This window comes from Sorghum bicolor, chromosome 1, assembly GCF_000003195.3.
Source record: "Sorghum bicolor cultivar BTx623 chromosome 1, Sorghum_bicolor_NCBIv3, whole genome shotgun sequence".
Lineage (NCBI taxonomy): Eukaryota > Viridiplantae > Streptophyta > Magnoliopsida > Poales > Poaceae > Sorghum > Sorghum bicolor.
Genome location: NC_012870.2, coordinates 64,580,348 through 64,597,747, shown reverse-complemented (window position 1 = coordinate 64,597,747; position 17,400 = coordinate 64,580,348). Strand labels below are relative to the sequence as shown.

At 39.2% G+C, this 17,400-nt stretch overlaps 1 protein-coding gene across 3 annotated transcripts; it reads right to left on the bottom strand.

Moving 5' to 3' along the window:
- Positions 4,825-10,161, bottom strand: LOC110436638 (KH domain-containing protein HEN4). Of its 3 annotated transcripts, none has more exons than XM_021464066.1 (8): positions 9,991-10,161; positions 8,307-8,876; positions 7,644-8,075; positions 7,296-7,553; positions 6,925-7,188; positions 6,775-6,833; positions 6,571-6,643; positions 4,825-5,820 (listed from the first exon to the last, which is right to left on the bottom strand). In XM_021464066.1, the coding sequence occupies exons 2-7, from the start codon at positions 8,871-8,873 to the stop codon at positions 6,595-6,597; spliced, it is 1,629 nt and encodes a 542-aa protein (XP_021319741.1). In that variant the 5' UTR covers positions 8,874-8,876; positions 9,991-10,161; the 3' UTR covers positions 4,825-5,820; positions 6,571-6,594. The 3 variants fall into 3 exon arrangements, with proteins under 3 accessions (XP_021319741.1, XP_021319738.1, XP_021319740.1); XM_021464063.1 differs by lacking the exon at positions 4,825-5,820 and adding an exon at positions 6,114-6,470; XM_021464065.1 differs by lacking the exon at positions 4,825-5,820 and adding an exon at positions 6,114-6,399.

Below are 17,400 nucleotides of genomic sequence, written 5' to 3'. Positions count from 1 at the left end.
CACCAAGTGCCCGATTTTTGGCACTCGGCGAACTCTGGGGCACTTGGCGAAGCCTGGGTTTCCTGTAGTGCCGCTTACTACAATAATTTTGACTGAGAGTGAACCTCCTGCATGGCTGCATCCAAATGCTCTAGTTCCAGACTCCCTCAAGATGAATGTCTTGGATTCACATTTAATAGTATAGCCAAAGGCAAACCAAAACCCTAATACACACTACATCAAATGTCTTCAAGCACTAATAAGCTTATATTCACTCTATTGTACATGTTCTTAGTCTCCGCGAATATTCTTTGCGCTATAGTCCACACATCAATCCAACTCTCCGAGGCAACACACTTTGTGGCCAATGAACTTGTGACTTTCTCAAATATGAATACCATTAACCACAACATTGTATTCATTAATTAACAAAGTTCAGGCTTGCCCAACTCCTTTCCCTCTCTTGCCGCACCACTGCTGGGATAACGGCGACAGGGCCTTTCTCGCACAATGGCGGCGTGGAGGCACGGGTGACCGCAGTCGGGCGGGGAATGACCGAGCTCGGGCAGCGTGGGGCTCAGCTGGGCTACCTCCAGTGGCTGCGATGGTGTTGGCTAGGATCCGGGCGGATGGATGCAGCGGCTGCGACAGCTGCGCCGCGGCTTGGCGCGTCTGGAGGAGAGCAGCGCAGTGACGCAGCTTAAGCGGCGGCGATGGCAAGGTCCGGCGGCGACCGGGCTTCCTGGGGCTGCAGTGCAGATCCAGCGAAGGCATGGAGATGGAGGTGGAGGTGGTTGCTCGCCGTCAAGGTCTCTAATCTTCGGATTTAGGCTCATGGACGGCAAATCCGCCTCCAACGGCCAGATCTGGTCTCGTTGACGCACATCGGTGGTACGGGGATGGCGTCAGGGATCTCGCAAGGGCGCGTTGGCTGGACAGTGATGACGATGGATGCTAGAGCCAGTAGCGGCAGATTGCAATGACCTCAATGTGCAGCGGTGTTGCGTGGGGCCGATTCTAGGCTACACTAATGGGTGGTTGTCGGCACAGTGAGTATGAGCATTGGCCAATGCCGCGCACTGGGGTAAGGAGCCATGGCAAAAGCCGTATCCCTGGGACCGATGACGGTGACGTCTTTGGGCGCCACATTCTTCCTTGGAATTGTCTATCGACCAACTATCTCCCTTTTGTGTAGCGTGTTGTTCCTGGGTGTAATGCCTTGACCTTCTGGTCAGGCGACGATGACGCCAGTGGCATCACATCCCTCCTTGGGAGACGTCGCGTTGAAATCTCGTGTCTGTCAATCTATAATGGTCGTCACCATTATGGCAAGGAATTGAAGGCTTTTGGTCATCACCGTTATGGCAAGAAAAGTTTAGCTAAGGTTACAAGTTAGATGCACGGTGTGTGCGTGTGGATCTTGACAGGTCAAGACCGTTTTGGTGTACGTATGAGACAGTTGCTCTCATATTGGATTGTATTGTTGGTATCTGTAATAAAAACAGCTATATGCATTGGTTGATGCAGAGGCTGAAATATTATTAATATATTTTGTTTTATAAAAAAATACTAGAAAATCAAATCACTAAATTGGGAGCCTAAATGCATTTAGAGGGCAAGAGCACGACGCCACCAATTACTTCAGCCTCCGTCAATCCTCACTAGATCCCAATTACTCACTAGGTAATTGGCCCATTCCACCATTACATAACTACCTAGAGAGGTATGGTTTGCATAATTGTGCTTACTACAAATACTTGGAGTTATTAAGGGTCTGTTTGGCACAGCTCACAACAGCTTCATAAGCTGTTCTAAGCTTTTTTTTTAATACTCTTTTTCAAAATAATTTTATGGGTGAAACTATTTTTCTTCTTTTCTCACAAAGACATTCTTTTCTCACAAAGACATGAATTGAGGTAAAGCTGAAAAAAGTAGTTTATCATATCTCTCTCCCATATTCTTTCTTTCATTCATGCATGAAGTTGATGGTAAAACTATTTTGCCAAATAACATTTTTTAAAATAACTCAGCTGAAGCTGAGCTATACAAAACAGGGCCTAAGGGCACTCCCAATGCAGAAACCACAGTGGTTTCAATAGACATTAATTACAGTGTCACCTAAGCATTTTGCTGATGTGGCAATATAGTTATTGAAGAGATAGAGTAAAAATCATAGAAACTGGATCTAAGTTAGAAACCATGTCTACACAAAATGAGGGCATGTTTGTTTGCTAGCCATAGTTTACCACAACTAACTTTAGGCAAGTGTGGCAAGCCACAAAAAGTGTGGCTAGCAAATTGGTTGCCACACTTTGCCATGCCTAAAGGAATCTTGCCACACTTTTTAACTCTATGACATGTGGAGCCCAAAAGAATCATGCCTAAACTTAGTTGTCAACCAAACATCAATTCCTATTCTAACCGGCTAGAATCCGGCTTGATCTCCACGTCTTGTTTTCTTGCGCGAAACCCCAAGCAGTTGGATCAAGCCTCGAATTGTCTTCGTGGTGGGGCCAAGCCTCCTGGTCCAAGTCTAGCCGTAAGGGTATAGGGATTTATACCCCCACAATGTCTTTGTGAGAGGAGGGAAAAAAACAGCTTCACCCATGAAGCTGTTTTGGAAATAAATGTTTGACAAAAAAACAGTTGTGACCAAACAGGCCCTTTTATTTTTTTAGAAAATAGCTTCATGAGTAACTTTCTAGATGAAGTTGAGCTGTTTTGGGAAAAGTGTTTGGCACAATAGCTTCATCAACTACTTCATGCATAGTTGAGAGAGAGAAATGAGGGAGAGAGCTACAATAAGCTACTTTTTTTCAACTTCATCCCAACTTATGTCTTTGTGAGAGGAGAGGAAAAACAGCTTTACCCATAAAGCTGTTTTGAAAATAAGTATTTGGCAAAAAAACAGCTCACAACAATTCATGAAACTGTTGTAGCTGTCCTAAGTCTGAATGTGTTTAAAAAAGAAATCGCTATGGGGCATATGCATCTGCATAGTGTTTCTCCAAAAAAAAAGGTATCTGCATAGTAGTATTTTGACAAAATAAAGTACGAAGCTATAAAGGTCAGTAAAATTAGTAGTTACATTTCGTTACTTAGTAAATTTTTATAATCATGTGTGTGGCCGTTGATGACCGGCACTTGAAGATGCAGGATCTATACTGATTTAGGCAACGTGCCTTACGTCTAATTTCTAGTGGTGTTCAATCATGTTTCTAAGCACAATGGCTCAATGTTAGCTTGTTCGCTTGTCTCATAAGTTGTATTTTTTCTGTCAGTCAGCAGGCGAACAATACTTTTAGACATAACTTACGATATACATCTAGATACTAAGGGTCTCGTTAGATATATTTAGGGACCATGTTACAAAGAGAGGGAGAGGGGAAAAGAAGGGGGAGCGGGGGTGCTTGGGAGAGCTGAGTCCTGTGAGGGTGTCCCCCTTCTGGTAGGCTCCACCTAGCTGACGAGGACCCTTGGTGTAGGCCCATGCTTGGCCGAGTTCTCTACCATCAAGTTTTGCTGAACCCAGGCCTTGTTTAGTTTCTGAAAAAATTTAGTTTTTGCTATTGTAGCATTTCGTTTGTATTTGACAAATATTGTCCAATCATGAACTAATTAGACTCAAAAGATCTGTCTCACAAATTACATAGTTTTTATTTTCGTTTATATTTAATGTTTCATGGACATTCGATGTGACGAGGAATCTTGAAAAATTTTGAGTTTGTGGATGAAACTAAACAAGGCCTAAATCCAAGACATATGATTGGCTAAGAATAGAGAGAGAATGAATATGATTGGATATAAAAAATATTCTATATAAACTATCTATTGGGATCATAGTTTCTATATATAGTGTCTATAAAAATTAATGTGTATAGATATATATAGTTTCTAGCATTGGGAGTGCCCTAAGTTACCCCAACTTATTTATGAAACATGTGCGCCTATAAGGAGAGGACTCTCCTGATAAGGATCGGCCTTATTTATGAAACAGGTGCGGAGAGGGCTCTGCTGATAAGGATCGGCGCAGACCCCATCCCGATTCAGTCTGCCACCCACTCCCACTTATCCTTTCCAACTAAAAGCAAAAGAAAAAAAAATGGAGCCATTTTAAATCCTGACCTAGACGATTGATCCTCACGTACTCAACTTCACCTTATGAAATTCTGCACCATATTCCAGCTACCATCACACATTATTAGTTTTGTTTGTTATGATTGGTTTTTTTGGGTAAAACCATTCCCTACCATAGAGTGAATTAGAGAAATAAAACAAATTTTATTGATTGGTTTGTTTGGATGATATGATAATAATAAATTAAAACCATTCCTCTTAGAGCACTCTCCGAGGACCTATACTGCAAATGTAAGTGGGCCAAACACCGGCAACACACCAAAACCGCACGGCAAGGATGGGGACACAATCTTGAAAAGCCCACTTGACTTTTCCATATCTAATGATTCTGACGTCCAAATTTGATTATTATAAGTGCTCACCATGTCTTCAGAAATTCCAAATTGATCCAAAAGGTTTCCGGTTTCCTCCCTGAAATCTCAGGTATGTGTTGTTAACGATAGTTTCAAGTCAACTCAAGAATTCCCGACTCGCTGGCTGAGAGCACATACGTTGTGTTATGTTAGTGATAGTGCTAATGATCCTGTCGGCAATACATACACTTCTGATGAAATGCAGAGCTTTTCATCGGAGCAACTGAAACCTGTATAGATTCAGGATCTTTTCAACGGAGAACCTGAAACCTGTATAGGTTCAGGTGCTGCTTTAGACTCGAGGATGCCGGACAGGGCTACGGTACAGGTCAGCAACAAAGAGCACTGTTCCAGATATTGCAATAGAATAGTGTTCGCGATATCTCAGAATCAAATCTTATGGAACTTATTGTGCCAAAAACATAATCTAAAATAAATTTGCTGGTGAAAACCCGATACAGTTAGCATTTACATAAAACAGCTTGACAGAACATTAAATAAACAAACAGTACAGTCATTCCGCTAACAACATTTTGACGTTATTAACTACACTTAGACGAGGTTAACAATGTTGTGCGACTCCAGAAGCTAATTCATTTTCGTCCAGAAACAATACCTGCATGCTTACTTTTGCATGTTCCTGCACATTCCTGGGTAACAAGACTCCCAGACATGAAGGTCAAAAAGCTCATATCAAGCCCGGTGAACTTAGAACCTTCTAAATCTACATGAAATGAACAGTGAACCTGCAAAACACTTGCGGCTGTGGCCTCATGCACACGATTCAGTCTTTGGCATATGGTTTCCCCATCATAGCAAATTGCCAAGTACATTATCAGAACTTCAGTCACCAATACTCATTTAGTCGTTAAAGCATTGGAACATGTGCATCAGGTCAAAGCGTTCAGTAAGATCATGAGCATGCTCTATCGCAAATTTTGGGCCATTGTGATATAATAAATCGATACGACCAAAAAAAACTTCTAGCTTAGTTAAAAAGTTCAAGCTACCTAAAGTCTCAGATATTAGCTACTTACACCAAAGTACATGTATCTATAACCAATTAAATTAGAAAGCTCATGCTTAAAACGCCAACTTCAAATTGGCTTAATGTTCTCATTCAAAAAAAATGATTTGAAGTTTATGTTTAAACTTGCCTGTGCGTTGCAACGGCATTGTAATCGAACAAGTACAGATGTATGTTCAGCTAGCTAACCTCAGTTCAACAATGATCTTGGAGTCTGTTTGGTTCAAAGCCTGCCAGGCAACAATCTACACCCCAGGAACACAAAATCCAAAGCCTGGGATTGCATGAAGAGCCAGGCAAAGCTGTCTGGATTCCAAACAGGCCCTGAAGATTGAGGCAAGGGGGGTGAAACTGATTGTGTTTGGTGGCGGGGTAGGTGAATAAAGCAAAATGTGCAATTCAGTGAAATATTGGCAGGCAGGAGCAAAGTTTGGTATACCTAGTTTCTGATGGTACTTTCAAAATGGCAATGTGGTTCTAGTGTTACTTTTATTTAGGATGGCAGCCACACATATCACTGAGAAGGAAGTAACCCACATCTTCCGTGGAAAGGCAAGTAACAGCTCCCTATGGGTTTTTTCTTCGAGTAACATATTCCTGGCTTTTTGGGTGGCACATAGGAAACAAATATTTTGAACAAAAACCACTAAACTGGAGCAGGTTTCAAACAAGCAAATACATGCAGTCTCAAATGCGACCTTTCAATACATAGGTTCGAAACATTTACGGCAGGGCTAAAAACATAGGCCCAGAGGAAGACATGAGTAATGTAGTGTGAGGAATATCAGGTGGTCTATGGCATCCACATAGGTCCTCTTAATCAAAGCTTCCAGGATGGGCTCTCTTGGTCATCTGGTTTGGGAAGGGGCACCAATAAGCAGGCTCCAAACTTCAATGTCTTGGCTGTTTTTAGTACGGGAGGGGAGAAGGGGGGGGGACAAAGGTGAAAAGAACAGGTCCATCAGATAGCAGAGCTGGGTTCAATGTGTTCAAAAGGCAAAAAAAGCATTAAGGTGGGCAATGCACAATCACATAATCGTTCTGACATATCAAGAAAAGGTTGAAGAAACATACCTGCTTTATCAAGCAATCTAAATCCTAATAACCATGACGCTTTCCATAGTGAAGAGAACTATGACCAGATAACCTGATGGAAGTTATTAGCAGTTACAAAGAACTGTGTGAGCACAACTAGAAATAAGAAGACATGAAACACAAACAGTTGCTATATACAGCTATGTAGCGAACTGAAATCAAAGATCGTATAGCCATCCTTACCCACTACCAGAGGAGCGAGCACTGTATCCGCTGTAAGCCCCATATCCTCCTCCAAGTGCCTAGAGGAAGTTTTAGTTGATTACGGAATGAAAAATTCTGATAATAAGCTATCAATAGGCATGGTAAAGAGTACAGCATGACATGTTATACCTGGGAGCCACCATAACTTGCATAGCTGTCAGAAGGAATCATGTCATCTGATGTACGAAAAGCACTTGAATATAGATAATGCCCAACAGGCTTAGTGTCTCTGCTTAGATATTTTGGTTCATCCGAAGCACCAGAAGGCAAAGGATGGTAAGGGATCACAGATGGAAATGCAGATAAAGAGCCCTCTCTTTCAAAGAAATTGGCTTTCAGCCTTGTAGCTATTTGCACAAGAGCATGTCTTGCAACATCAAGGCCTCCACTGATCTGGTGCACAGGCAAATCGATATAATGAAAACCTGCTATAGCATACTGTATATAATGACACAAATGCCTAAAAAAATTTAACAACATCAGAAAGCCCAAATTGCTACCTGAACCATCTCTTCATCTTCTGCTGCTACCTTTGGAACATTTTCTTTTGAAAGAATGCGTATATTTGCTCTGGATGTTCTTCGTATCTCAGTAATGATTGAACCACCTTTGCCAATTAGGCATCCAATACGTGATGTTGACACCAGCAAGCGTGTTGTATATGACTGCTCGGCTGATTCTGAATCACTTTTCTCGCTGCATCTAGGCTGCAAACGAACTGCAGCATCAATCGTTGGAGATACAGGATCTTCAAAGAACTGCATGGAACAAAAGACGTGGTTGGTCACGAAAAGCAACTAAGAATAGGCAAGAAGGCATAATACAAGCATATCAAAAAGAGAAATCACCTCTTTCGCAGAAACTGTAATTATGCAGTCATCATCAGGGTCCGAATTGGAGCTAGCCACTTTGATTAAAGCCCCAGATTCCTGCCTAATCTGTTTGATAATTCCACCACCCTTCCCAATTACACCCCCCACATTTGCAGCAGCACAAAGTAAACGCAAGCTAAACTCCTTTGCAGAGCTCTCATCCCTTCGTGGTTGGTATAAAGAGGACCAATCTCCTGCCGCATCACCTTTGTAGCCTCCATAAGGAGGAATTACTGGAGTGATCCCTACAACAGGTGCAGTAGAGGAACCACCAAGGTGGGTGGTGCTCCCTGGATAAGGTTGGGTCAAGCTGGATGCAAGATGATGCTGTGACTTGGATGGGTTGTCATGGAGGCGAGATGACACTTGATGAAGAGCCTTTCTGACAACTACCGTGTCTCCAGATATCTAGTGTCAAAAATATTCAAAGTCTTATCAGTAAAGATGATTAGCACATACAACAAAACATAAAATTCCAGACATCTTTCAAGTTTGAGTACTAAATAAATAGTGTAGACATTTAAGAAAGAAGATACCACCAGGATTATATTAAAAAAAGTAAGGACAAATACATAATTACATTCATACGCAGTACAGTTTGTTTAGGTAATGTAGGAATTGATGTGAGAAATTACCAACCTGGAGAAGTTCATCGCCACTAATGGCACATGCAGGGATATGATCATTACTAAGCACGCGTATTTGTGCACCAGTCTCACTGCGGATTCCTTGGATGATGTGCCCACCTTTTCCAAGAATGCATCCAATCTGGTCTGATGGCACAAGCAAGCGAACAGTAACTTGAGGTGAAATTTCTTCGCTGTCTTCGTTCCCAATACTCTCATCAGTGGCAAGCCTCTCATGAACTCTAAAGAGGGCATCCTGTGCTGGGCAAACCTTATCTTCAGCATCATCGATGGTATTAGTTTTCCTGCTTGAGCTAAATATGGTAATAACTCGCTCATCACATCCAGGGACGCTCTCGCCAATCCTGATCTTAGCTTGGGTCTCAGTCCTCAACTGCTTTGCAATTTCTCCACCCCTGCCAATGATACTCCCAATTTTTCTAGAGGCGCAGAGGTAGCGATACACAGTGTCATCAGGACCAGGGGCATAGGTATCATCACCAGGATTTCTTCTCTTACCGCCTCCATTTTCAGTATAATCAGAGTGGCGCTTTCCATGACTGTTTCGGTGACCAGCCATTGTCTGGAAGCAGAGGTAAAACAATCAAAAACACAGAACAACGCACCAAATAAACACAAACTTAAATAGCAGACCACAATATCCTTAATAGCACAGGATGTGATGCAGTATAACCATAATATATATATATATATATATATATAGAACGCGTTTCTTTTACACGCGCGTGTAGTTACTCTCATCTATGTATCTCTAGATTTAAGGTGTATATGACCGTACGAAATGTATATAGGCAAAGTATATGATCATACTAGACCATCTAGAGTGATATGTATGTTAAGTATGCATACATACATAGAGTATATGGTTATACTTATTTTATATAATATAGTAGTGGTATTTTAGTAATATATTTAAAATATAATTTTTTTTGAAAAATTTTCGCGTGGTAAGATCTAGAGTATCTTAATATGAGTATATAAACATACTCAAACTGATAAACAAGTATGAATACATACACAATGTAGTTTATTGAAGATGAGAGTAACTACACGTACGTGTACAAAGGAATTTCCCTATATATATATATATATATATATATATATATATATATATATAAAGTTTTGGACATCAATTTAATTAATTAGTTAATCCAGAACCCGACAAAAGCTGCGCAAAGAAACAAACACAACAGGGTCAAAGCACATGCATCTGCTAAGAAGGCCTTGTTTAGTTAATCCAAAAACTTTTCAAGATTTCTCGTGATATCGAATCTTGCAGCGCATGCATGGGGCATTAAATTAAATATAAATAGCCTAGTTAGTCCATGGTTGCACAATAGTTGCCAAATACAAACAAAAGTGCTACAGTACCCAAAAAATTAAACAAGGCCTAATAAAACTCTATCTTGAGTCCTTACTATCAGAAGGGGGGGTCCATCTTTCAGGGCACATCCTCAGGCAAGAAATTCCCCAATAATTGGCTAGCTTAACCCATATCTACCACATCCAAGCTCCCACTCCCACCGAAGAGATCGAACCACCAGGAATACAACGGATTGACACGAAATAAGCGCACGGATTGCCCAGATCTACAGGGTGCAGACGCCGAACTAGGGCCCACCGTCGCGGGATCCGACGGAGCGTGTGGCCGGGAGGGGCGGGGGAGGAGCACTGACCTGGGCGCCGCCGGACTGGGCGAACCCTAGGCGCGATGGACCTTGGGCAGCGTCGCGAGAGGGAGGACGATGCGGCAGAAGGATGGTTGCCGCCGTAACCAGGAGCTTGCGATGGAGCAGGGGAGGGTAAGGGAAGGAACACCGCCCGACGAAGAGGCCGGGCCGCCGGGGTCGTGCTATATGCCGACCTTGCTTGTTTCTATCGCTCGCGGCGTGGGCCGAATTCTGAGTTGCGTGGGCCGTCTGCGTTGGTATTCAAAAGTCTATTTTTCCTCAGAAAAAAACTATTTTTCCTCCACAACTTTCACGAAAGTTTATTTTTTCTCATTCAACTTCAAAACCACACAAATCACCTCCCTTCAACTTTTCAAACCATGCATTATATCTCTCTGCGGTTTCAAAGGTGATTTTGCTACAGTGAATAGTGGTTTTACTACAGTGACGGTGGTTTTGTTTTTATGATTTTCAAAGGCGATTATATATTTATTGCGTAGATCTATTTATGTGAAGTCTAACAAAATGGACTTTCTATTTTATGATTTTTCTATGATTTAATATGGTTTTTCAAACATCTTGCCAAAATAATTAAAAAAGACAAAACCACTGTTACGGTAGCAAAACCACTATTCATTGTAGCAAACTCGCCTTCGAAACCGCTCCACGGAGGTAAAATGCACGGTTTGAAAAGTTGAGAGAGGTGATTTGTCTGGTTTTAGAGTTCAGGAAGGAAAAGTGGACTTTCGTGAAAGTTGAGCGAGGAAAAGTAGACTTTTTCCTTTTCCTCCCCAACTTTCACAAAAGTTCATTTTTTATCCCTTACCTCTAAAACCGGGCAAACAACCTCTCTTAACTTTTAAAACCGTGTATTTTATCTCTCTGGAGCGATATCGAAGGTGATTTTGCTGTAGTGAATAGTGGTTTGCTATAGTGCCAGTGGTTTTGGCTTTTTCTTTTTAAAGTATTTTGACTGAATCTTTAAAAAATCATAATAAATCACCAAAAAAACATAAAATGGAAAATTCTATTTTTTGGACTCCACATAAATAGATCCACACAGTAAACATATAATATGATATGCTTTAGTATAAAATTTTTGTTATAAAGGTTTTGTCCTTTCTTTTTTATTTATTTTGCTGAATCTTTGAAAAATCATAGTAAATCATAGAAAACTCATAAAATAGAAAACCTAATTCGGTCGGACTCCACATGAGTATATATACACAATGAACATATAATATGTGTATGTTTTAGTCTGACAAAATAATTATAAAAGTTGTAGCTATGAATTGTTTTAATTAATTACACAAAAGCATAGATCTAAAGCTACAATAAAAAAATATGCTAAGCATATCATATTATATATTTATTGTGTAGATATGCTTATACGGACTCTAACAAAATTGGTTTTTATATTTTATGATTTTTCTAAAATTTGCTATGATTTTTCAAATATTTAGCCAACATAAATAAAAAGAAAAGGACAAAACCTTTATAGCAAAATCTTTGTACTAAAGCATACCATATTATATATTCATTGTGTAGATCTACTTATGTGGACTTGTGGAGTGCAACAAAATTGGATTTTCTTTTTTTGTGTGTTCTACTATGATTTTTCAAATATGCAGCCGAAATAATTTTTTTTTAAAAAAAGACAAAACCAACGTTACTGTAGTAAAACCACCATTTACTGTAGTAAAACCGCCTTCAAAGAAGTAAAATGCACAATTTAAAAAGTTGAAGGTGTGGTTTGCCTGATTTTGAAGTTAAAAGAGAAAAAGCGGACTTTCTTGAAAGTTGGGGGAGCAAAAGTAAACTTTTACCTTCGCAAGCAAAGCTTGTGCATTTCTGTTAGACATAAGCGGGCTAGATGAGATGGGGCCACAGCCGCGGGAGCCCGAGCAAGACTGGCTTATATGCATCAGAAGTGGTTTTAGCCATGGCTTTTAGAGGTCGAGCAAGAATTGCATACATGCGTTTCATCCATGGCTTCTAGGCCACACGTGTTTTCTCAAAAAAAAAATGTTAACACGTTTTATCAACTTAGGCCTTATTTAGTTTCTCATCTAAATTTTTTTCACCTATCACATCAAATCTTTAGACATGTGCATGGACTATTAAATGTAGATACAAATAAAAAAACTAATTGCACAGTTTGATTGTAAATATGAGATGAATCTTTTGCGAGTAATTAGTCCATAATTAGACATTAATTACTAAATAAAATAAAAATACCACAGTAGCCAAATTCAAAATTTTTATGTAACTAAACAAAATCTTGACGACCAATCTCCTACAACTAAGAAGAATAAAACGTGAATATTTTTTGTTTCGACATTTGTTTTGGTCACCCTGCCCTTCCATGCGATCTCGTGCTCCATACAAGGAAGGTAGTCACGCCATCACACCAAAATCACTCCCAATCACCGGCACTCAAGAATCACCACGACCATTGCCCATCACATGTGGAACTCTCGTTTCTCTACGCACGCATGCTGTCACACCAGCATGCCTCGCCCACGTCGTCGCGCTAGCTTGCCTCCCCCACACCGTCGTCGTGCTAGCGCGCCACTCCCCACGCTCGCCCACTTGAGCCACAGGTCGCGCCTAGGTGGCCGCTCGCAGATGAAGCGAAGAGAGGCTGATCAAGAGAAGCCTGCATGGGCATCACCTCCAACCAGCAACGACAGAACTCCTCCAGGTGTCGGTGATGATGGCTTTCTCATGTGGCACCCCATCGTACGACGACATAGAACTACATAGGCACATCAAGCCTTCATTGCGGCGGCGGCCCAGGCACAAGCAGCAACCAGGCTAGGCCTCGTTCTCGTAGCGGCACATGCATCGGTGGATGTCGGCGGCGTGCAGCCATGTGCTCGGGTAGGGAACCTCCTGGTAGTCGTGGTGTGGAACCACTAATATCGGAGTAGGTACTAATTCATCGATTCATGCCTCAGCTCTGGATTTAGGGTTCCAAATTTGTGGAGAAGTTTTGGTTGACCAAATTTGGGTTTGGGGAACTTGGGGAAAGTTTATATTTGACTGAGATTTGCAAAATCTCATCCTTCCAAGTGCTACCCTGAACCCTAGCTCCTTCCAAAACTGTCGATTCCTTCTTCCCCCCCCCCTTTTAAATTTAGCTCTTACATTATGGACCTCTTAGCTCTTACAATTTTTGCCTTCGGATTGCCAGATTGGTTTGCTCACTTTTGTAGAGATTTACTTACTATAATTATTTTTACAGATATTATCTTGGAGAAATATGGCACAGACAGTTGCAGCGTTGAAGATCATGGTGGGTTTGCTCTAAATATTTGCAGGCAAGTGAGAAACTATTTTACTATTTCTGATCACACATTTCTTGTTTTCCCATTTGAGGACCTACATATGGATTTCAATATGCTATATGTATGTTGTTGTGTTACTGTTTGTTCAACATGTCTGGACTTTGGAGGCCTGGATCTTATTAGCGCGGCAAAAGAGAGTATTGGATATAATAAAATAATAAAATTTGCAATTGATGTTGCTACTACTAATTTTTATGTAGGTAAGTTAAAAAGTAGTGCATTTCCTGTGCAGGGACTATGTAAATGTTAAAAAATTAACTCTATGGATATGTAACAGTGACATCTCAACTTCTTTAAAAAATCTAGCAGTTCTAAAAATTTTAATACAACTCAGTTTCAACACTTCAGTAGTTATTATTTTTTAAATAGGTTGTGGTCACGGTCTTGCTTTGCTATTTATGATTGCAAAGATATTACAGTATTTGCACATGGAAAGGGAATTCTTTTGGTTATTTCTTGATCTTGTCAGTTAAATAATTCGACTTATGAATATGGACATCCAGAAATTGTCCTCATGCAACTTTAGCAATGTTTGTTATAGGATTGTTCGGTTACATTTTTTTTCATTATTGCATATCAACGGCCACAAAAAACCGCCCTTTTGCTATATTGCATATTTTCTATTTTATATGGGACAGATAAGTGCTTGATTAAAATTTACATTTCATGTGTATTTTTATACTTCTCGATTGATTGCCTGACACTATTACTATTCTACCTTATATGATGGTTTACCTTTTCAAACTGTTGTCACAAGTTTTAGAAGGATAGTGAGGCATACTTTTATCCTCTAAAAGCAGAAGAGATTAAGATGTGTTCAACGACTTGCCTATAAAGGGAACATGATGCTTGTGTGGCAAGTTCTATTAGCTACATGTTTTATTCAAGAACAATCGACAATTGTAAGCTGCATAAAAAATTTGTGTAACACTACTTTGACTGAACTGCATTCATATACAAGAAGTTGCCTTTTGCTTTCAATTCTATCTAGGGAAGGTATGTTTATTTAAAGATATGTGATTGTTGCTTCGCAGGGCTTGTTTGAACATTCATACTTGCATTTCATGACTTCTTATCACTTTTTAGCTTACTTCATGAGTTACCCTAATTTAGTTATAGCTATTTTTTATGTATTGTGCAACTGCTTGCTCATTAGTGAAACATTAAGAGGCAATAAAACCATAGGAAACAATATGGACTAAGTTTGATATTATTTGAGTCTAGCTAATTACAATTGTTGATCATATGTAGCTCTTTTAAGAACTCTAGCTAGATTGACCATATAGATCTTGGCCATTTCAACTATTTATAAGAGAGTGAAAAGGTAAAAGAAAGGTATCTAGATGTAGATGTTATATATACACAAAGAATATCAATTATAAAGAAGAAAGGGCCAACACGATATACAATAGAGTTTGTGAGCCTGCAACACAAGTACACAACGTTCTCTATGATTGTGTTAATTTCACAAACTGCTTTTTTATTAAATGTCACTTTAATATCGATATTTATTTTTATAGTATTATTAGTATCATGTGATCCATGGGTTTTTTAGTATAAAAAATTAGTTATCTCGTAGCAACGCGCGCACATGCTATCTAGTAAAAGATAGAAAAATATTGAGAAAAAAGTGTTGAGGTTAAAGGAGGACCATAGGGTTATTACTGCCTCCCAAATATCATTGATGAGATTAGTACCGCCTAACTATCATTAGAGTTTATTACAAGACATATGAGAAGACATAAATAATAAAAAACATGTAATAGAGAAAAGTAAAAAAGAACATTTATATAGATATTACTTGAACAACCACCAAATATATCACATAATATCTCACAAAGTACTATATGAACACTCACAGATAATAATGGAACATCTCACTTATATTTTGTGAATATTAGAAAACCTAGAGCACTGCATGTTGTACCACACAAATATCATGTGTTTCCCACGAACGTGATAGAAAAATAAAACAAAAAAGGAAAGACAAAGAGGGGAAATCAATTTAACAGTACAAACAAAAAAATACAAAAGTAAAATGAAATAATGATAATAATAATAATAATAATAATCAAATGCAAATAAGTCAAAGAAAAAGTAAAATACAATACTAAACAACGCATAAAAAGAATATAATAAAAACATAAAAAATGTCACATGAATACTAACCGAACAACCTAAAATATACGTAAAACATATCACGAGTACTAGGTAAATAATCAAAGATAATCATAGAACATCATATACATACTATATAAACATCACAAATACATTATAGAACATCACATGTATACTATATAAAAATCACAAAATATATCCTGAAACATCACATGTATACTACATTGCTATCACATATGTACTACTATACATCACAATACAACACCATATGCATCACATGTATCACAAAAAATATAATATAACCACATTTAGTAGAAGAAAAGGAAGAAAAAACAAAAAGCATGCAAAAAAATAAATTAAAGAAAAATAATTAATTATCGTAAAATAAAAATAATAAAAGGATTAATAAAAGACAATAAAAAGGAGAAAAGAAAAAAGAAATGAAAGAAAAATAGAAAAGAAAAATGCATAATAAAAAGAAATAAAAATATAAAAACAAAAAAAATTAAAACATCACAAAACAATCACTTAGTGACACTCAAAACAATCTTCAATCACGAGCTCAACACCTCCACTGCTTCGAGTCGTCTAGGGTGTCAGAAAACATACAAGAGTAACAAGAAAACCACAGCAAATTTAAGGATCAAGTGGCACTATATGCAACTCTCAAAACAAAGCACTTGAATCTCACTCAATCTCACTAAGATGAGCAATTTAGAAAAGGAGATAAGTGGAGAGGATATTCTCTAGCTCAAAATATGCCTCAAGTATTCAGAAGTGCAAGAGAGAACTCTCCAAACACGACCATTTTCTATTTATAATGCTACCCTCGTGGGCTAGCCGTTAAGTGTAGAATCGGGGGCGTCGGCGCTCCGACGCTTTTCCATTAGACACGGTCCAATGTCTGACACTCGCCTACCACACATGTTAGATCACTGTTGATCGCCAACGGTCACTTAAGCGTTAAAATCTTTAGAAAGGAGGGGTCAGATGAGTTTTGAACGCGTCCGATGATGTGGTATCAGACGCACATCGGCATCCGACGCACACAACGCCGGAGCCCTCCTTTTGCAGCACTGCTGCTGTGCGAGTACCGGGCACGTCGACGCTAAGGCGTCGGACGCTCTAATGCACAAAACGAACTAAATCTTGTTGTGTTGCACTCGTTGTACGTGGCCTCAGCGTTCGACGTTATCTAACCTAATGTCTGAGAAACACTCACGCAACATCGCCATCTCTTCAACCCTTACTCAAACGTGTCAACCACCAAGTGTTTCACCTTATGCGTTAGCATATTTTCACAAATGTTTTTAAAGATTAAGTTAGCTCTTCACTACATCCTAATGTAAATGCTCAAGATCTTCACCTATTAGCACTTGAACCGAGAGATAATCGTGATTTTCTCTCTTGATAATTGTTATCTATCTTAAATTTGGTCAATCACTTTTCTACTCATCTTAGATCAGCAAAAGCAAAAATCATATTGTTATATCTTTACCTTGATCACTTCACTCCTCGTCCATTGCCAAGTGCTTGATCACCATGATCTTTATTTTCTATGTTCATGCTCTATCCTTTTATGAAACTGTTAGTATTGAAATTCTAAGACGTGAAAAAGAAACTCAATTTTTTAATCGGCAAAAGTTAAGGCCTTGTTTAGTTCACTCTGAAAACCAAAAAGTTTTCAAGATTCCCCGTTACATCGAATCTTGTGGCACTGGCACATGCATGGAACATTAAATATAAACGAAAATAAAAACTAATTACACAGTTTAGCTGGAAAATCACGAGACAAATCTTTTGATTCTAGTTAATCCATGATTAGATAATATTTGTCACAAACAAATGAAAGTACTACCGTACCGAAAAGTGACTTTTCGGAACGAAAGGCGTAACTTTTGGTGGAACGGTGTTTTGTGTGAGGGATCATCATCATCAAATTTGTGAA

What these genes read in the sequence shown, in the direction of transcription:
- LOC110436638 (XM_021464066.1), bottom strand. Translation starts at nt 8,873, where the DNA reads ATGGCTGGTCACCGAAACAGTCATGGAAAGCGCCACTCTGATTATACT. An exon ending in GTGGCGATGAACTTCTCCAG is followed by an intron (nt 8,076 to 8,306) that starts GTTGGTAATTTC and finishes TTTTGACACTAG; the next exon opens with ATATCTGGAGACACGGTAGT. An exon ending in TTACAGTTTCTGCGAAAGAG is followed by an intron (nt 7,554 to 7,643) that starts GTGATTTCTCTT and finishes TGTTCCATGCAG; the next exon opens with TTCTTTGAAGATCCTGTATC.